The sequence below is a fragment of the Anastrepha obliqua genome, chromosome 4 (assembly GCF_027943255.1).
Source record: "Anastrepha obliqua isolate idAnaObli1 chromosome 4, idAnaObli1_1.0, whole genome shotgun sequence".
In the NCBI taxonomy this organism is placed as follows: Eukaryota; Metazoa; Arthropoda; class Insecta; order Diptera; family Tephritidae; genus Anastrepha; species Anastrepha obliqua.
Genome location: NC_072895.1, coordinates 115,833,625 through 115,855,615, shown reverse-complemented (window position 1 = coordinate 115,855,615; position 21,991 = coordinate 115,833,625). Strand labels below are relative to the sequence as shown.

The 21,991-nt window shown below is 36.1% G+C and overlaps 1 protein-coding gene across 1 annotated transcript; it reads left to right on the top strand.

Moving 5' to 3' along the window:
* Positions 1–1,624: 1,624 nt before the first annotated feature.
* LOC129246168 (gustatory receptor for sugar taste 43a) lies at positions 1,625–21,645 on the top strand. The gene is made up of 12 exons (XM_054884745.1): positions 1,625–1,778; positions 1,843–1,897; positions 10,779–10,923; positions 10,987–11,086; positions 11,770–11,832; positions 11,943–12,086; positions 12,157–12,288; positions 20,470–20,548; positions 20,702–20,894; positions 20,982–21,050; positions 21,219–21,308; positions 21,559–21,645. Exons 1-12 carry the CDS (start codon positions 1,625–1,627, stop codon positions 21,619–21,621), a joined length of 1,287 nt encoding a protein of 428 aa, XP_054740720.1. The 3' UTR covers positions 21,622–21,645.
* The last annotated feature ends 346 nt before the right edge of the window (positions 21,646–21,991 follow it).

Genomic DNA, 21,991 nt, shown 5'->3' with positions numbered 1-21,991 from the left:
AGTCAACAACCTGCAAGGTAGTCATGAAATGCCGCAAATCTCAACGTTAATCGCACAGAACTCCTGCTAAGCCAAAGTAAGAATAGTTTTAGCACACTGATTTCCTTTATAACTGGGCACTGCCTAATAGGCGGATAAGCCCAGAGGATGGGCGTGCAAACACCAACAGTGATTTATATCCGGCTAAGGACTGTACCCGTGCATGTGTGAGGAATATTTATGATGCTTCAACAACAACAACAGGTCTATAAAAAAGCTTAAGGGGACAGATACCTGTAAAATTTCGAAAAAAAAATTTTTTTGTCATAAAATGTTAATATAATCCTTTAAGAATACGTCAAAAAAATTTTAGAACGTAAATTTAGGATTTCTTATATTATAGATCGTCAACCGTGACGACTCTATTCTTTGCGTTCGAGCGCTAGGAGAGGTATAGTTACGTTGTATTCAAACTTTAGACGCGTTTTTCTCAAAACTATATTTTTCGAATTGGCGTCACGATAACTCGAAAAGTTTGACCGATCTCCCTCAAATTTTGCACATATCTTTTTTATTTTACTTTCTATGTGTTTCAAGTTTTCGAAAATTTTTCGAAAAAATAATTTTTCGAAGCAAAAATAGTAGGAAAATTCGCCCCAAAAATCATTTTCTTAAGCATTTTATTCCGCAATAGTTTTTTTTTCATTTATTGTTAATTCAAATTAAATAAATTAATAAACAAAGAGATGTGCTGTTTTGTCGGAAATTCCCAATCAATTGGTCCACCAACAATTTTACAAACTTCAAGTGTGTCATTGGTTTTTCATTATTTATTTTTTTAACAGAAGTGTACAATATATATGCATTTACTGTACACATTTCCATCCCCCAAAAAAATAGTTTTCTCCACCATTCAGCGAAATATCCTTTAACTAATTTTTACGATTTGTTTTTGTTCTCATGTTAAAAACTGAAAATTATTTCCATTGTCTCCGTAGCGGAACCCTCGACTTTGAAGACAAATTTTAAATGGCTCCGCTCCGGAGCCCTCGAGTGCAAAGGGTTAACATATAATACAAAATTATTTGAGCAAAACCTTTTAAAGCACATCTATTTAATCCCAGGCTGTCTAGTTTGTATGCCGCTGCATATTTAAAGGCGGTGTAATTTTGATATCTATGTATACAGATATTAAAAATGCCCACGCGCACTCAACTACACATATATACATATCCACCCATACCCACACACACACCAAACAAACATATGCACATTCGAACAAATATTTGTCAAGGTGTAGAAGAATTTGTTTACAAATTTTCACTGCGAATAAAGTTGTGAATTACTAACAGCACGAAATTCACCACTTCAACATATGGGAATTCAATCAGTGCGATGCAGCTAGGCGGAACGTTTGGAAGTAAAAATAAATCGAAGAATTCGACGAACCAAAAACGGAATTATTTCAAAATAAAAATAAATGTTACTTTTTATATAAATATAATATGGATGTTGCGTGCTAGTGATGTAAAAACTTTAAAGAAATATTAATTATAAAATTGTGTTAAGCTAAAATTTTCGCAATTTAACATTTTTGAAGTATTTAGTGCCATAAAAATTACATAAGGAGTAATAATTTCGAATTATGGAAATTACCGAGCCCACACTGTGCGTTTTTTATGTAAGCAAAATTTTGGGGCTGGCACCATTCTCGGCACGCAGAAACTCAAAGGGTGTGCTGGATATACGACGTAGTATCATGTTTTCGGTTTACTCGTTCTCGCTATGCTTAATAATGGGTAAATTTATGGCCTTCAATTTGGAAAGATGTTAACTTTTGTATGACTAAAAAATTTTCTGCAGTTTTTTTGACCTATCAGGGATTGTTGTTCGATGCAAATTCACAGGTGCCTGTGCGGTGAGTATTCTTGTTAATGTCGCGTTTATTATTTGATATGTATTTTTTACCTGAAAAGTTTTGTAGTGATTTTTAATTAGCTGTAGATATGTTACTATGTAGAAGCTTTCTCTTTTATGTGGTTTTATAAATTATTTTTTAACAATTAAAAGTAGTTGTAGTTGCTTCAATAAAATTGTAACTTAAATCAATACACTTCTTATCTGATCTAATCGAAGAAGGGAGAAATTCGGGTCTTAAATCGATATATATATATTAAATGCGTTATTAACTATGCTTACTTCATTCGACTATTTGAGATGGCCAGTTTCAGAATTAGGAATTAAAAGCAAAATTAAAAAAAAATTATTAATGATAAAAGTTTATTTCAATAACTATTACAAAGAACTCAAATGTAAATTTTTTTATTATTTCACACAAATGTTAATCGTTACGTCGGGTACACTCTTGGAATCTGACCTCTGAACTCCTTTCCACTCGCTGGGAAAGTGATGTCGGGATGCCATTAACCCCACGCACTATATATTGTTTTTAGTGCTGAGATGGTCGCGGATATATTTCATAGACTTTACTTTTGAGGTACCCGCACAGAAAAAAGTTCATAGGGGTACGATCGGGCGACTTGGACCAAAACGGCTTAACAGTTAATTAGGGAAGAAATCGCGCTAATCAGCATTGTCTTTCTGGCCATATGCAACTAGACGCCATCTTGCTAAACCCATATGTATGTACTGAAGGAAGGATCTTCTCTTATTATTGGCAGAAAAAAATCGTTCAGCATGCGCTGATAAGAGACACAGTCCACAGAAAAAAATATGGCCCAATTCTTCCACTGCTTGAAAATCCAAACCAAACTATCACTTTGGGACTGTGAAGTGGGGGGTTTAACTCCTTAGATGACCAATAGTTTTGCTTATTTACATTTCTATTTAAATGAAAATGTGTCTCATTACTTCAAAAGTTGGTGTTTAACGTACGAAATCGTTCGTACATTGTCTCGCAGAAATTTTAACGCAAATTGTAATCGTTAGGCTTAAGCGCTTGCACCATTTGAATTTTGAAGGGATGTAGGAAGTGTAAAACCCTTCCACAAAATTTATGCGTAATAGCTTTTGGAAACGTTAGGGCAGTCACTTTCTGACGAGCTCAGTATTTTCATTTGATCTCCATGTCCGGTTAGGCTCCGGGTGTGGACTGTATGCCACCGAGCTTTTTGCCCGGAACCTTTGCACCCATGTAAATATCGAATATTGTAACGTGACCAAAATCAAATTTGATTTGGTGCATCCAGTAAATGTCGAATATTGTAACGTGAACAAAATCTACGGAAATCTCATGAATTGGTGACCACAATTTTTCCAGAAGCCACTGAAATAGTGGCATTACACACCTTGACTAAGGCGACGGGAAATTACTTATTTATTAATTTTTCGTCTAGTTAGTTCCGAAAGATACGAGATATGATCCCACTGCAGATATGAAATCTTCAATTTTGTATTCTGTCTGTCAGTCATCGTCAAATAACGGCACTCGTCTATAATATTTTTCTGAAACCTTAATCGTATATGAAAATCTGATCTCGGGCACCTAATTACCCATATTCACTGAGATTGCAAGAAATTGACTACGTTGACTGGTATTTGTTATATTTACAACAACAATTAAATCACCTGAAAAGTGATAAGTATATGCAAGGACAGCATTTTTTTATTACACGAGACGAAATAAGCTGTACTGCATAAGGTAGAGTATAGTCTGTTCAAATACTCATTTTTCAGATATTTTTGAGGATTTTTTTTTAAGAAAATAAAATGCGATCATTCTGATTTTATAGTATGTTATTATTGTCATCAAATAGTATACAAAAACAATTTTTTTTCACATATTTTTTTGTAGTAGTGTGGCACCAAAGTAAGCGTCTTAAAAAATATTGGTGGCTTGCCAACAGGATTTTGGCTCTTCAGGTCATCTAAAAGGAAAAAGGTAAACTGATTATTTTTCTGTAGGCTTGTCATTCATAAAAGTGCTACTTTCGTTCCTTTTCAGCACTGATTTCCACCCGAAAAACATACCTTTCTTTCAAAAGTCCGCCATTTTCTTATTTTTCAAAAAAATTTTCCCATTGAAATATGAAATTCATTTTTAGTGACTTTTGTAAACTGCATTAAGTTTTGGTGCGCAAAGACATATAATGAAATTTTCTGGGGAATATATTTTTAACCCTCTAACTCCTTTTTTAGGTACTTGTCAAATAATGAGTCAACAAGACCAACTATAAGAGACAAAAATGGGTTAAAATGTTTCACGAAAAAATTGCTGCGAAAGTTTTGCTTCATATGCGTGAAATTAACATGAATTGATATAACGGGTGATCAATCATGAGGTGCTTTTTTCAATAGTTAAAAAAAAACAAAAATGTAAATTATGTTCAAAACCTTTATTTATCATTTGAAAGGACATTCTTTGACATTTACTTTTTGAATATGACTTCATTCAAATGTTGGCCGCAACTACGCTTAAGGTGGTCCATTCTGAAGGTCCAATTTTCAATCACTCGTTCGAGCATTTCGACTGGTATGTCGTGAATAACACGCGTAATGTTGGCTTCCAGAGCTTCAATCGTAGCTGGTTTATCAGCATAGACCTTGGACTTCACGAATCCCCAAAGAAAAAAGTCCAAAGGTGTGATATCACAAGATCTTGGGGGCCAACTCACAGGTCCTAAACGTGAAATCAGCTGCTCTCCGAAATTACTTCTCAATAAAGTCATTGTTTCACGAGCTGTATGGCAAGTGGCTCCGTCTTGTTGAAACCAAATGTCGTAGAGATCATTAGATTCAATTTCAGGTAGCAAAAAGTCCGATATCATGGTACGGTAGCGAGCACCATTCACAGTTACGTTGCGGCCATCATCATTTTTGAAAAAATATGAACCGATGATTCCACCACCCCATAAACCACACCAGACCGTTATTAAACGTTGTTTCTATAATAATTTTTCGGAGCAATCTTCAAATATGATAACTTACTTCGGTCACTATGGAAATTTTGATCTCCATAGGTTGAACTTTTTGGGGGCTTTGATATATTCAGCTTCCACTTCAATTTATAGCACAGGGTAATGTATATATGTACATATGTACATATTGGCTTTGAGCTACATATTATTGTATAAATGTATATTAATGTGTGTATGTGTTTGTTTGCCTTAAGCAACCTGTAAATACTTTAACTGCAGTTCTTAAAAAATAAAGCGGACTAATAAAAAATGTGTAATAATGAAATGAATTATTAAAAGGTGACACTCCAATTTAACCTGCTCGGGCATATCGATAACAAATAAACTATGTTTTTTAGGTAGTACTGCCAACCATTCATATATAGAACTGGGATCATACCCAGCTTGTTTGCGTAAAGCTAAAAAAGTACAGATTTGTGACGAAACCACTTTTAATAATGTGCCGTTTTTAAATTTCCTCATTGTGCGATTTAGTTTCGAGTGACTTCTGGCTTTCTGGCAATAAACTTAAAAGGCCGTCTGGGTACATCGAACCCATAGCAGTTGATTCTACGTTAACGAACCGAGCAATTACAAAAATGTTGTCAAAAAAACCACCGCCATGAAGCTGCAATTATTGGTCCCGTACCATAGCTGTTCCGATCAAACATACGGGCACCACTGTAAACGATTATAGGTGCCGCACCATAACACCATAATCATAACCGTAGCCGTATGTGTCTATAGAATTTTGTGTTTTCCCCGTAACCGTAAACAGCTGTGAAATACTTTATTTTTGTTTTGATATTTGCGATAAAAATTTGAATATTAGAAATGAACACCAAAAAATTAATTCATTTAGTGAAAAATTATCCGTGTTTTTATGACAAAATACAAATGAAGTAATTAATTCAACTTCAATATCAGCAGTTTATGGCTACGTCGTGACTAATCAACAAATACTGTAATGGTGCGTTGCAAAGTTGTAGCAGCATAAACATTCGCCGTGCATATACGAGGAATACTGCTGAAGTGGCAGTCCTTGGCCGGATATAAATCCGGGCCGTTCCGCTTACCTAGAACCGACTGTCCTGGGAACGCTGTAATGTAATGGTGCGTCTATGGTTATGGTTACGGCTATGACGTTATTGCTAAAGCCCCACTAATTGCAGCTTGAGAACTGAAGATCGTTTAGCAACTTATTTGGAGATTTGAAAAAGAATTTACATAAATGTATTTTGTCAAAGGCAGTAGACTGTTGTCGTTGTTATTGTTGTTTGAATGACTGCGATTCACAAAGTGGAAGATACTTAATTACAACATCTGGCTGGCATCTGGAGTTTTCAAGAGTGCTATTTTCGGTAGCCACTTCGTTGTGTCGAGAAAGAAAAGAAGAGACTACAATTAGAATCCTGAAATTTCTTCAATGTTGTAGAAAGTAGACTACTTTGAGTAAGAAGTTTTGAAAATTTATACAGGATATTTCAAGTTTGAGGTTATTTTTTCTGCATTATTTTGCTTTGATAGCAGTTACAGTTCGATGGCGTCACTTTTGAGAAATGTTAAGTAGAAAATCCACAACATACTAACGTGAGTTCGATTTCGCTGCAGAATCTTTTAAATATAACCTAAATTTATCATGAAATTGTGTACTGTGTGAAACTGCGATGTATAAAATTTTGAACATTATCGGTCGTTATAATCATAAAACAGAAGCCAAGTTAATGGAAAAAATTCAGTCGACAGTCTCGATAAGAAAAATAAAAACTTGAGGCCGCTAAAAACGAAAATATCGCAGTCGTAAGAGAAAGCGTTGAAGATAAAAATATTTGTGAATTGAACGGAGTTCACAGCAATTGGATCTATCTGTACCCACCAGATGATAAATTTAGCACATGGATTCGGACTTCCAGCCTTACAAGGTTCAATTGGCGCAAAAAGAGATATCATACAAACATCAACAATGTCGACAATTCGTTAATTTCAACCAAGCAAATTTGGATGGTTTTGCCGAAAAGTTCATTTTCCCAGGCAAAGCTTATTTCCACTTGAAAGTGTAGATAAACAAACGGTACTCACCATATTTGGGAAATCCTCGGCTTGCTGCACATTGAGTTCTTAGAAAATGAAACTGAAAATTCGCTTGCCGTAAACGGATTTTGGTATCGACCTGAAAAAAAAAACATTTTTTGGTCCATTTTTGATTGTATGGATCGCGCAGTAGTGGGCGACTCCGAGGCTCATGGAGACGCAGCCCTAATGATGAAATCAGCGCCGCCAGACTCAATCCGACGTGATCTCAACTCAAGGCAAAGGCTGAAAACCGAAGCGATTTTAAAACATTTGTGAAGTGATATTAATAATATGTGGTTTTAGACAGCGAAACAAAAAATTTTTTGTAACCAATAATTTTGCCATACTCTGTAACAATTTGCGCACCTAGATCGCACGATTTAATGATTTTGGACACTTTTCAGTGGATCCTCTCAAAAATACAGTTTCTGTAAATAAACAAACAACTATTACAGATTTAAAATATAAAATTCCGCGAAAAATTGCCGACATAGTTCAAATTGAACTTAAATATCATCGCGAATTTTGCCAAAAGAATCGGCATCTGTAAATAAAAAATATCGAACTTGAAATACTCAGGACATTAATATTTCCGAATAGCATAATTTGAATCATTTTCAAAGCAAACGTCTTTTGACAAGCTAAAAACTACTAAAGTATCGATGGTTATAAGAAATTCACAGGGCTATATGCATTCCTTCAACTCTCTATGGATTCTTTAATGTAAAAAAAAGATAAATACATCTCTTAAAATTTTAACGAACGAATATATGCCTACATACATATGTACGTAAAAACGTTCGATTTATTATATTACGTCCTGGAAAGTGAAGCGCATTTTGAAAATTTCATAAAAAATTATATTAGGTCATTGTACTTATAGTCATACATTTTGCATAATTTTTTTGTAAATAGAAAGCTATGATACTTTTTTCAATATTTTGTATATTTATTCGTACTACTTAAATAATAACAATTTCATTGTATGGTACATTAGAATATAATGGAACTACTACATTTAGGTATACGCACATATATTTTTATAGAGAATTGCTTTACCTTCTAGGACGCCCTTAAAAATCTTGATCCCACATGTTGACCATTGGATGAGTCCAATATTTTTTTAAGAAAAGCAGAAAATATACAGAAATTTCTTATTAACTTTCATATGAACGTGGCGGAACCAATAAGTCTTTCAAAAATATAGCAGATGACCCTGCCGCCTTCAAACAAACATTTTGAACTTTCGAAATAACGAATCTCGATTTTCTGGCTGATCTGCAAAAAAATTTTTTTGCGACACCCATTTGAAACAGGTATGCACCTACATACGTACGATGGTTCAATTATTAACTTCTGATAAAACTAAATCACTAGCAGAAGAATACGTCAGTAAATTTAATCTTCTAAAGTCTCTTGGAATTGATAAATTAATTGATAGATATAATTTATTTCAACCCTTTCTAGTCAAAATTTGCGGTGAGATATTAAAGAGGCCATAACATTATCACATGTGATAGTGAATCTAGTAGTAGTCCAAACATATTTGGATATAAAAAATTTATACGCAAGCTATTCACAAAGAAACGCAATCATTTCATAATCTCAAAAAAATGTTCTGTTCAATTCTTGGACCACTTGTAGGGTGAAAGTAAGCCCTTCCGGTAGCCAATATATTTAGAACGTTTTGCTACGACAGTGCCAGATACATCGAAAAATTCTTCCTTACAAACCTTTAAAAATGATAGAGAGAAAGCTCACACAGCGCAAACTGGCAACGACTTTAGTGCAAACCTCGCAAACTTAAGGGGGTGCCGGTGGTCTAGGGCCCGAAGAATTAGGGTATTTTCAAGAATTTTTTTTTTACATTAAAAAAAATTAAGAACGATATTTAAATTTTTTAGAAGTTTTATTTAACTCCTTTTTACATACCATACATAAATGAAAAATGTATTTTTGTTAGTAATTAAAAAAACGGCGACTTCAGACTTTCCCGAAAAATTGGACCTGGACGGTGTTGTCCACTTTGGCTCTTCTATTTATCTGAAACACAAAAGCCATAAAAATTGTTGGTATGACTAGCTAGGTCCGGTACTAAATTTAAAAAAAATTTTAACAAAATGGCGCTGTTTCGAATTTTTTCAGTTTTTAAATAAAAAAAAAAAAAAATTAAAATAAAAATAAATTATTAAATCATTAATAAATAAAATTTCAGACGATTCGGTTGAATGAACACCTGTCCGAAAAAAGTAGTTTTGAGATATTTGAGTCGCATTTGGAGTGAACATAATCCACAAGCCATTGCTGAGACGCCGTTACATTTGGCGTTACTCAAAAAGTCACTGTTTGGTGTGCTCTATGGGCAGAGGGAACATTGGTCCATATTTCTTTAAAAATGAAGCCGGCCATAATGATACAGTCGTGCCTGAATTGGACGATGTTGATGTGGACGACCTTTGGTTCCAACAAGACGGCGCTACATGCCATACAGCCAACGCAACAATCGATTTATTGAAGGAAACTTTTGGTGTGCGCATTATCTCGCGCCGTGGACCTGTGGCGTGGCCTCCAAGATCGTGCGATATAACACCGCTGGACTATTTCTTGTGGGGCTATGTGAAGTCACTTGTCTACGCAGATAAGCCCGAGACGATTGACGTCTTGTAAGAGAATATTCGGCGCGTTATTGCTGACATACGGCCCCAATTGCTGCAAAAAGTGGTCGAAAATTGGGCCTCTCGGCTGGAATTTATTCGAGCCAGCCGCGGCGGCCACTTGCCCGAAATCATTTTTAAAACATAATGGCAAACCCTTATCTTTATAATAAAGCTAAATTCTTGGCCATAACATTAAATTATATACGTTTTATTTCATCTTGAAAACCTAACCTCTAAAAAAACACCCTTTATCAGTATGATATGAAATGAGATCAAATGACAGCTTTGCTTGAAGCGCTGAAGTACAGCGAAGTTTGAAATAGCTCAATTTTCTATCTGCAGCGCTTTTGACATTAACGTCCCTGTCTTTCATTTACTTTGATTTGGTAAATAAATAAATGGTTGGTGTGTTTCTTGTTCATTTTTACTAGTAAAAGAGAAATTCGCAATATTTTTTTACAACTTCTAGTTAATATCATGATCCAAAATGTATTATGTATTATTGAATATGGTTAACATATCTCTGTTTCTTTTCCCCTTTTACGAAGCATCTGATTGTTATGACAGCGTGCAAAGCGCCCATTTGGCCATACACGTTTTCAACGCCAAAGCAATCTCAGTTTCTCCCGAACTCTGTTGTAAATAAACCACTATCATAACACCTGTTACGTCAGCAAATCAGCTGATTCCTTCAAATTCGCTGAGAGCCGAGTAACGGCGAATGATATTGGCCACACCTTTGCATTCTGTACATTGCCGGCTAGGGATGCAATGAGACTAGGTATCTATGTCTGAATGTTGTATAGTTGAAAACAGTTTTCTATTGTTAAAAAGTAATTACTATGAAAATATATTTGCGTACAAACTTAAGGCCGCCCCTTTACTTATATTCGCGCTTAAGTTACTCTAAGTATTGCACTTCTGATATTTCGTAATCTGTGTAAATAGCTAAATTTCTTGTAGTTGCAATGTTTAGCTGAATTGAAATAATTGTTTACTTATTTTTAATACTTTTCCTCTATTTAATCTTTTACTCCTTTTCTCTCTTTCGCCTTTTGCTCGCATTGCGTGTGTAAATTTATTTCACCATTACAATAAAAACCGTTACGTCTAATGCACTGCTATATATATTGTCAAAATTCAACAATTATAGCCCATCTTTTAGAATGAAATCACCCACTTCTAAAGTGGTAACAGCGCTAGATGTTTCGGTGGTGGTGCTGGCGTGTTCGACGGGAGTTGGCTGTGGGTTATGGGGGCTGCGATCGACGCGTGAATTGAATTCGAGGCTGAGGAAGGTAATTCAGCAAATATTATTAAAGCTTGGCGTAATTAACGTAAGGAATTTTCAATTTCTACAGATCGATGATTCTTTGCATTCTTTCTCGAACTTTAAACGCGATCGCATAATGGCCATATTAATGACGGCGCTACCCTTTACAGTAATAACTTCGCTCTTAGGTACCGTAATATAAGTCCATAAATGTTTGGTACAAATTGAAATATATAGGGTGTTTTTTAAGAGCATGAGAACTTAAAATGATAATACTTAGGACCTTAAAAGAGAAATATTGTTAGAATGATTTTTTATTATTTTTGAATATAATATTCTACATACAATATGTGCGCCGCGCCTACGAATTACACGGTCCATTCGATCAGCTCGTGTTTTGATTACTTTTTCCAATAAATCTGGCCTTGTGGTGTCACTGGTGGCTTGGTTATTGGCTCCCAATGCTCCTAGAGTTGCTGGTTTGCCAGCATAAACCAATGACTTAGCATAGCCACATAAAAAGTAATCCAGAGACTTTAAATCTCACGAACGAGGGGTCCAGTGAAGAGGACCACTTCTGGAAAGAAAATTGTCAGCAAAATCATTTTGCAATAAATTGATTGTTAGAGGAATGAACTTAAGAACTTCTCAAAAATGTCAATTTTTTTTCAAAGTAAATTTCCACAATTTGGAAGCGTTGTTCTGGCGTTAAACAACTCATGATGACTTGCCAAACCTTACTGAACAGAAATATCAACACTGTTTGCCATTTTCAGCAGTCAAACCTTAATTATCGATATCCATAGTTCTCGTGTAGCTAAAAACACCCGATAGATATTTAATATGTTTTAAAAATGTGTTACCCTATTAGGACTCGACATTTCGACATGGCTGCGCTTTGCCATTGGCATGCGAACTCCCGATGACGATACGGGTAATTTTTATTATTATAAATGATATTTTTTCTTAAAACTTATTTTGCTTGCGCATTGCAGAGAATATTAAATTTCTTCTTCTTTTCTTTTTTTTTGCCAAAAATTATAGAGATAAACGTGCAATGGTACATACCTTTTTACAGTCTGTACTTCATATTGACTGGTCTGCAAATGAATTTTGCCAATACTGCATTCGGTCTGGGTAGACGCTTTCGGCGATTAAATGTGATGTTGAGGAGCACTTTTCTAAAAGGTATTTGAACATCATACGAATTTTCAAACGAAGATCACACATTTTTCAATTGTGTGCATATTTTTCATAGTTGATAACAACAAAAAGGAAACTACGGGCAAGCCGCTAATTACGACAGTCAAAGTTGTATCCCAACATCCTTTGGCACTGCACCAAAGTCTGTCCAAATTTGCGAATGAAAGTGTGCAAAAAGAAGGATCAGGTAAAGGAACATTATAAATACAACATTAAATAAGTAAAATATATTGAAATGAAATAAAGTCAAAGTAAAATATTTAAGGGGGAACACCACTGTGAACGCGTGAAAATAAAGTGATTTGCATGAATTTTTTTTATAAGTAGGGATTATTATTTGAGGATCGGACAAATTATACAATAATTAATTTAACATATATATATAATGGGGGTTAAGTGTGTTTTGGTTCTATTATAGAGGTAGGGCACACAGAGGCGACTGGCAGGAACTGCCTAAAGCCTAAAGACCGACCATTGTGGTAATATTCCACTCCTGCACGAGATGCCCCTGCTTTCGACCGAAAATGGCGGATCTAGAGAGGCAAACTCGAAAAAACCCGTAATCACAGGTGTTATTCGTACCGTGCCTAAGTGATGAATGGCACTACGTCAGTGTGTCTTTTAACGGTGACCTCCAGATACCGGGCGCCCTCTGGTTGTAATTAGCCTTACCGCAACACCGGGGCACTGTTGCGGCTTGACCTCCATTCCCCTTTACTCGTGGGACTCACTTATGTATGAAACAAACGATGAAAACAAAAACAAAGAAAAGGCAACAATGCCTTCTACAAACCAGGTCAGCAGTGACCTTTCGGCAGCCACTGTCGAACAACAACAATTGCCGCAGGCAACAAAAGGCAGCGAATGCCCGACCTCTGCCATAGCGCAATTAGAGATGGAAGTAGACGAAATGGACCTAGGGCCCATCGGGAAAACTTCCGCTCTATCACCAGAGGAAGAGGAGAAACTCTTAACTTCTCCCTCAAAAACCACAGGTTCGGCTAAGAATGGAGCGGAAATGGGAGTGAATCTGCGGCTCAGAGGTGCCGCCAGAAAGCGACTCAGGTACCACCTGGGTAAAGGTCACTCCATTGAAGAAGCGCGACAACTAGCACAGCAGCCAATGAACCTAAAGCGTCAGCGCTCCAGCAGCACCACCCCTAAGCAAAGATCTCCCAAAAGAGCTAACTTAGTGGAAAGGACAACTGACCCATCAGAAGCCGAAAGGGCAAAGGCAACAGTGCCTAACCTGGAGGTGAAAGAAGGGACGGCTAAAATGTCCTACAAGGATGCTGCATGTAGCACCAAGCTGGGTATCATACCACCTGATTATCCGGCAACGATATGGCCTACGGATAAACTAAAGGCCATTCAACACGTTATCCTGGACAGCATAAGGAAAAAGCAGACTGGTGGTGCCAAGCCAATCTTTAACAGCTGCACCTTCCACGCAGGATACATAGTTGTCTCATGTGGCAACGATGAAACAACCGACTGGTTAAAGGCAGCAATGCCTAAACTTGAACCATGGAAGGATGCGCAAATCAGGATCGTTCTAGAAAAGGACATACCAAGGCCTTTGATCTTCACATGCCTCTTTCCAGAACTGGACAGCACATCCACAGAGGACATCCTCAGCCTCCTGGATGGGCAAAACTCTGGCCTGAACGTTCAGGAATGGCGGGTACTACGTAGAGTACAAAAGGGTAAGGTGACGGAGCTAACCATCGCAATCGACCCCATCTCCGCCATTGTGATAAAAAAAAATAACTCCTGGTTGAACTATGGGTTTAGCACAGTTCAACTTAGAACTAAGGCCAAAACCCCGGAGAAGGATGCTGAATCAGAAGCGCCCAAGCCTCCCGCATTGCAGCGGACCGAGGAACAACCCTGCACTTCGACATCGGCGATCGCAGCAACCGCAGTGAGCGTAACGCAAACTGATGAGCAGCCATGTTGCTCTAAAGATGCGCCACACGCCACCAAGCCTGCACCAATGTCAAGTGCTCAAAGGGTAGAGGAAGGCATAAGAATGCGACCCCCGCTTCGTGCCGACAAGAAAAATAATGGTCCAAAGAGGACCAAAAAAGGCGAACGTCACTCTGCTGAGGAAGCGGCCTTGCTGGGTAGCAACAGAGGCAAGAAAAAGGCAGCCAGTGCCAAAAAACAGAGGCGATAATGCCACACGCTACCCTAAGCAACAATAGAAGGCAACTCGGATGCCTTCAATTAAACCTCCACCATGCAAAGGCTGCCTCGGCTGAACTAGCAAGGAGGTTTAACAAACAAAACTTGGATATAGCTCTAATCCAAGAACCGTGGGTACGTGACAGAGTCATTGAGGGACTCCAAGATGTTAATGGTAAGTTAATCTATGCCAACAATGATCGCCCTAGAGCGGCAATCTTAATTAGCAATAACTTAACCTTCATTCCCATTTCGCAGTTCACTACCACCGATCTCGTTGCGATCTGGACCAAGGTGCCAACAGACAAAGGCGAGCACGAGGTAATCATTGCCTCTGCCTACCTTCCAGGAGATGAGGAAACTGCTCCAACAAGGGAACTTGTAGCCCTAGTCAACTACTGCAAGGAGAACCACCTACGCTGGATAATAGGATGTGATGCGAATGCCCATCATACGATATGGGGCAGCACAAACATCAATGCGAGAGGTGAGTGCCTTCTTGAATTCTTACTTAGATATAATGTATCAATAGTAAACCGAGGCAATGAACCAACATTTAGGAATGCAATAAGGGAGGAAGTACTTGATCTTACCCTATGCAGTCCAAATGTACTATCAGAAGTCTCAAATTGGCATGTGTCCGGGGAAGCATCAATGTCGGACCACAGTCTTATCAGGTTTGACTTAGGTGCTACCTTACCGCACATAACAATTTACAGAAATCCAAAGAATATAAATTGGAATGTCTTTCACTTTAACTTAGAACAAAGTGCTAACTACTCTAAGCATCACCTGGTGCTTAAATCAGAGCTTGAGATGGAGGCAAATGAACTCCACTCAAACATTACGTCTGCATTTCATGAGAGCTGTCAGGAAAAAGTGAAAAAACCACGAAGGGATGTCCCCTGGTGGAATAGTACGCTTTCAAGACTACGCCATGAAACCAGAGTATTATGGAATAGAGCTAAACAAACAGGGGACTGGGTCTCCTACTCAAGAGCTCTAACCAACTTTAACAAAGAATTGAGGAAATCTAAGAGAGCTTCCTGGAGGGATCACTGTGATAAGATTTCAAATCTTCCTAATGCTATCCGCCTCCAGAAAGCCTTATCAAAGGATCACTCAAACGGCATATGTACCCTGAAAAAGCCAGATGGTAGCTACACTAAAAACCCAGAAGAAACTGGCCAACTTCTACTGGACACCCATTTCCCGGGATGCCATGCTTTACATGAGTCCACAATGTTGGTAGAACCTACCATTGATGCTGACAGAGAGGACCTAAAGCTGGCAAATAAGCTATTCCATGAAAATCGGGTACAATGGGCTATATCTACATTTAGCCCATACAAATCTCCTGGACCTGATGGGATATTCCCTTGCCTTCTGCAAAAGGGAAGCCAATACATTGTCCCTACTTTGTCCAGACTATATAAAGCAAGCCTATTGCTAGGTTATATCCCTACGAAATGGGCTGAGGTAAAGGTCGTATTCATTCCAAAGGTAGGGAAAAAACCCGAACAATTGCCTAAGTCATACAGACCGATTAGCCTCAGCTCATTTTTCCTAAAAACAATGGAAAAAATATTGGATCAGCACATACGGGAGAATAACTTGGTTAATTTCCCACTGCACCAACTTCAATTTGCCTACCAACAAGGTAAATCTACTGAGACTGCAATACACAGTCTGGTAGCCATTATTGAAAAAGCTATTGAGTCAAAACAAATCGCACTTTGCGCTTTTATTGACATAACAGGAGCTTTCGATAATACGTCCTATGAGGCAATCAACAATGCCCTATCTCAAAAGGACGTACCTAAACCCATCAGACGATGGACTATATCGATGCTGAAATCCAGAACGATCAGTACAGAATTAGGAGGAAGAATAAAGTCTATCAAGGCCACAAGAGGTTGCCCGCAAGGGGGAGTACTCTCTCCTCTTCTGTGGACACTAGTAATAGATGAACTTCTCCACAAACTGAACAACCTAGGATTCCACACCCAGGGCTATGCTGATGACCTGGTAGTATATATAGTGGGCTGGCATGAAGAGACCATCTCTAACCGCATGCAACAAGCCCTCAACATAATCAACAAATGGTGCACTGACAAAGGGCTCTCTATCAACCCATCTAAAACTGCGCTAGTGCCGTTCACCAGGAAAAGGAATATCAACATCAAATGTCCTGTCCTGAATGAATCGACTCTACAACTCTCCACAGAGGCGAACTACCTTGGTATCAACCTTGACAAAGCGCTTACCTGGAACTCGCATCTTGAGAAAGTTACTGTAAAAGCCACAAGGGCATTCTATGCCTGCACAAGGCTTTTTGGTAAAACATGGGGGCTCAGCCCCAGAATGACCTACTGGACATTCACTACAGTTGTTAAGCCTATAGTCACTTATGCTTCCATAGCATGGTGGCCCAAAGTTAAGCAACGAAAGGCGGCAAGCGATCTTAACAAATTGTACCGCCTCATCTGCATCGGTATAACAGGAGCAATGAAAACATGCCCAACTGACGCTTTGGGCGTGCTCCTAGGTATACCACCGCTTCCCATCTTAATTGAAAAAGAAGCAAGATTGAGTGCCTTAAGACTAAAAGGCAACGCCGATCTTAAAAGTGGAGATATGAGAGGACATCTAAAGATCTTAGAAGACTTTCGACACACTCCTATACTACACAGGGTGGATACAATATCTCCCAAACCCATTCTCTACAGAAACTTCCGAATTATTATTAATGAACGAACAACTTGGAGAACTAATTCTATCAATTTCAAGCCTGGATCTCAATTATGGTTCACTGATGGGTCCAAGCTGGAAGATGGTAGAGCAGGGGCAGGAATCAATGGGCCTAAATTTAAAAAATCGATTCCGATGGGACTCTACCCAACAATATTCCAGGCAGAAATACATGCCATTGAAATATGTGTGAGAGAATGCCTTCGCAGGAAAATGAGAGGTACTCACATCTATATACTCTCTGATAGTCAAGCGGCTCTAAAAGCCCTTCTATCAACAACTATCACCTCTAAATTGGTAAATGATTGCCTAAACCTTCTCAACATGTTAGGAAACCTCAACACAGTAAATCTAGTCTGGATTCCGGGACATGAAGGGCATGAGGGGAATGAAATGGCTGATGACCTCGCAAAACAAGGAGCAAATATGCAACTTACTGGTCCTGAGCCTTTCTGTGGACTCACGAAAAGCCACATTAATGAATTCCTCAGGAAATGGGAAGAAAGGAAATTTGCTGCACACTGGCTAAATTGTGCCGGTCAGCGTCAAGCCAGACAATTTCTTAGTCCCAACAAAGGAATATCAGACAAGCTACTCTCACTAAACAGAGTAGATCTGCGTCTTCTAACAGGATACCTCACAGGTCACTGCAGCCTGAGGTATCATTTAAATAACATTGGTCTATCAGAGACCAATGTCTGCCGCTTTTGCGAAATGGATATAGAAAGCTCAGAACATGTGCTTTGTGAATGTCCTGCGCTGGGCAGACAAAGACTTCACCACCTTGGTGGTATCGTAGTATCTCCATGTAATCTTTGGAACAACAAACCCACAATAGTGCTAAAATTTATAAAAAGCCTTAAACTCTAGGGTTACAAAATAGGTCTTGCACAATAGATCAACTCTGGTCGCAGTGCGTAATGGCCTTCTAATAATATAATATAATATATTCAACTATGCTGACACACATTTTTATTAAGAAATATTAAAAATTACAATTGTTATTAATATTAATGCAATGACGTCATAAAAAACTGATACACCGTGACCACCAGGATACAGCGGTGAAAATCATCTGAAAGCAAAAAACCAAAAAAATTCTTAATCTATACAGGAATGGCGTTTTATTTATTTATTTTTTGAGAAAATGGTTTAAAAAATGAGTTTTTGTTTTTACCCTTTTTTTGTTTGTTTTCGAAAGGCTTGAAAAAATATTAATTTTTAGAATTAAAAAAAACGGCTATGTATGACTGTAGCCAATACATGTACAAAAATTAAAAAAAAAATTAAATCGGTTCATAGGTCTTTGAAAAATCGTGTTCAGAAAAGTCGTTTTGAGAAAAACGCGTTTAAAGTTTTCATTGGACGTTGTAACTCACTACCTGCACTTATTTTATTGGGTATAACTTCGTCAAGTTTCAAGATTTTAAGTTAAAATTTCTTTTACATATCGATAGATGCAAAAAATATTGGTAAACTTTATGTATATTGAAAATAAATATAAAAAACTCATAACAAAATTAATTTAATTTAAATAGCTTAAAATTTAATTAAAATATATTAAATAAATAAAATATTGTCAAAAATACGCATTAATTTAATATTTAATAATATGAGCCCACTAAAACAAAGAAAACTAAAAATGATAATTGCCAACAAAATTGGACGAATGAAGAGCAAAAACACGAAACCAAAATTGCTTAATGGAAATATATATATATTTAATATTTTATAAAATAAGAAATTGTGATATAACACAAATTATAATACTAAAATAAATTTTATTAACAAAAAATACAAAGTGGCCCAAAATTAATCAAAAAATGTTTGTAAATGACAAAGTTGCAGATTTCAGTAAAATATAGAAAAAATTTTAAAAATTCTTTTTGCATGTCATGCTTCAGATAAAAAATAAAAGTTTTACAAAAGTCAAAAATGTTTTTACAAGGTGGCTCAAAATTAAACACCCTATCGGAAGATTTATAATACAATCTTTGACACTTGTGAACTGGACAACTGAACATACAAACAAGCGTAAAGTTGAGAATAGAGATTTCCATGACTCAAAATCATTTTGTTTTTTTCATTTTAGTAAATCAAAATTTGAAAACTAATTTTTCGTCACCTTGTATTAAATAAAATGAAGTAAAAAGTAAAAAAACTAGTTTAAAATAAACAAATATTTAATAATAGATAAAAGTTAAGATTAAAAAAATTAATAAATTAAAAAAAATTAATAAATGTCGAATAAAATGAAATTAGAAATGCATAATACTTAAAAAAATCATTACAAAATTGCTCTATGGCATTATTATTTCAAAGCAATTTTTTTTTGTTAATTATTTTCCAAGAAAGAAATTAAGACTTTAACAAATTTTTTATAAATTTGCCTAAAATTCAATCTAGAAATCTGAAAACCACAAATTTGTATAGCCACTATTATTAAATTATTTTTTAAGATTGTTTTTCAAGAAAAAAATTAAGACTAAAAAAATCATTATAAAATTACTTAAAAATCCGGTGCAGAAATTTGAAATTCTAAAATTTTTATAGCTATTATTATTAAAAAAAAATTTTTTAGACTTAAAAAAAAAAAACATGATGACTCAAAGATTTCGTTATTAAAATTGTTTGAAAGTTCAGTCCAGAAATTTGAAATTCTAAAATTTGTATAGCCATTTGAAAATCACTGATTTTTATTAACCACTATTATTAAAAACAAACTTTGGGAAGACTATTTTTCAAGAAAAAAATAAAGACTCCAAAAAATTCATTATAAAATTCCTAAGGTTCAGTCTAGAAATCTGAAGATCCGAAATTTTTATAGCTACTATTATCTGGAATCAAAAAATCGCAAATTTTTACTCAAAAAAAAAATCATCATAAAATTGCCTAAAAGTTCAGACCACAAATTTGAATTTCTAAAATTTGTATGACCATTATTATTAAATTTGTTTTTTTGTTTGTTTTTAAGAACATTTTTAAAGAAATAAATTAGCACTCAATTATGATGCATTATAAAATTACTTACAAGTTTAGACCAAAAATTTTAAAGTTGTTAAAGTTGGACCAAATTTTTATTGCCATATTAAAAAAGATTAAGAAAAATAATATTTATAATATTACTTTGGTCAATATTAATCTCCACACTAACTCCGTATTAATTAAAGGCAGCTTCTTTCCAGCTGTGAGGTGCTCAAAATTGACTTAAGGTCTATACTCTAGTCTAATCCGAATCTGTTAAGAACGAAGTTGGAAAAAAAATTTACCCGCCCAAATTTGCATATAACAATTGAATAAATAACAAATAAGCTGAAGTAAAAAAAGTTAATTAAATTGCAATAAATATATACAAAAATGAAATAATCATATCAAATCAAATTAAATTAAACGTACAACTAAAAAAAATCTTATATTTTTTACTATACAGGCAAAAATAAAGTTGTTTTGCTAAAATTACTTGAAGAAAATCACGAGTCCCTTGGAAAGTGCATGCGTCTGGTCTCCAAGTGAGTGCCTTATTGATTTGTAAACTTATTTTATTCGATCTGGAAAATTGCAATTACTGAAATATTCATTTTAAATAATACTTCCAGTTCCGATTTCTTAACTTTCATGCATAATTTTTTTTTTTCGTTTTTTGTATCGCCGACTCTTCACAGCTCCCACGGTATTGCAGTGCTCTTCATACTGGTCTCATGTCTACTGCACCTGGTTGCCACAGCGTATTTCCTTTTTTTAGAACTGCTAAGTAACAAGGACAGCGGCATGGTGTGGCTCCAAGTACTGTGGATTATATTCCATTCTTCGCGCTTAATTTTAGTTGTGGAGCCATGTCATTTGGCGACAATAGAGGTGAGTAAATATTTGCCGCAATTGAAATCCAAGTAAAATAACTGTCAAAGTACTAAAGTTTTCATTAAAATTTGTGTTTGCTTGCAGTCCAAAAAAACCATACAAATCGTGTGTGAAATTGAACGTAAAGTGCATGATCCAATATTGGCAGAAGAGGTAGGTGTACGTAATACATATGTATGTATGTGTGTGAATGCAGGTGCCTGTGTGCGCAATCTAAATTGACACATTGAAGTAAATAATAAAACTTATAATTAATATTTGGCAAATTACGTCTTGCGCAATATTGAAAAAAATCTTTTCATTTTCCTCGACCCCTCACAGGTTAAAAAGTTCTGGCAACAATTACTTGTTGTTGATGTGGAATTTTCTGCGAGTGGTTTGTGTCGCGTTAATAGAACTTTACTAACATCGGTAAGTATATTTATTTATATTTATGTATGTATGTATGTATGTGTCTAAATTCGTGAAGAAGCAACGCAGCTTGCATAACTACCATAAGAATAATAGATTTCGGTAGGAGTCTAAGAGTTTCTTACTGAAAAATCGTGGCAATGTTTACTCTCGCCGTACGTTGTCACGATTTGAGTGACGGCGCTCAGTTTGATTAGTTTGATTTGTTCACCATTTATTCATGCTTTTAATATTTCTTTTTTAATTGCAGTTCAGCTCGGCTATTTGCACGTATCTGGTCATTCTAATACAATTTCAAAACACTAACGGTTAAGCAACGCGATATTTGGGAGCGTAGCTTATAAGTAAATTATTGTTATAATATTTTTATAAATTTTGTATAAATTGTTTTGAAGTTTTCAAATATTTAAATGTTTCCCTAAATAAATTCATTTCATTTTTTAATTCGTTTGACTTGGTAAAAAACTATCCGATGTAGGCGCTTACAACATTTCTCAGAAATTACTCAAATTGCTTTTGATTCCTTTAGCCGCCCACAAATACAATTCTTGGCGGTAGCGTAGAATCGACGGTCCCTCTCTCTCTCTTTTCGAGTAAAAGGTTAGGTTAGGTTGAACTGTTTGACTTGCAGTCACGCATAGACTGGTTCAGTTGGTGTTGCTGTAGCAACTTACTGAACCCCG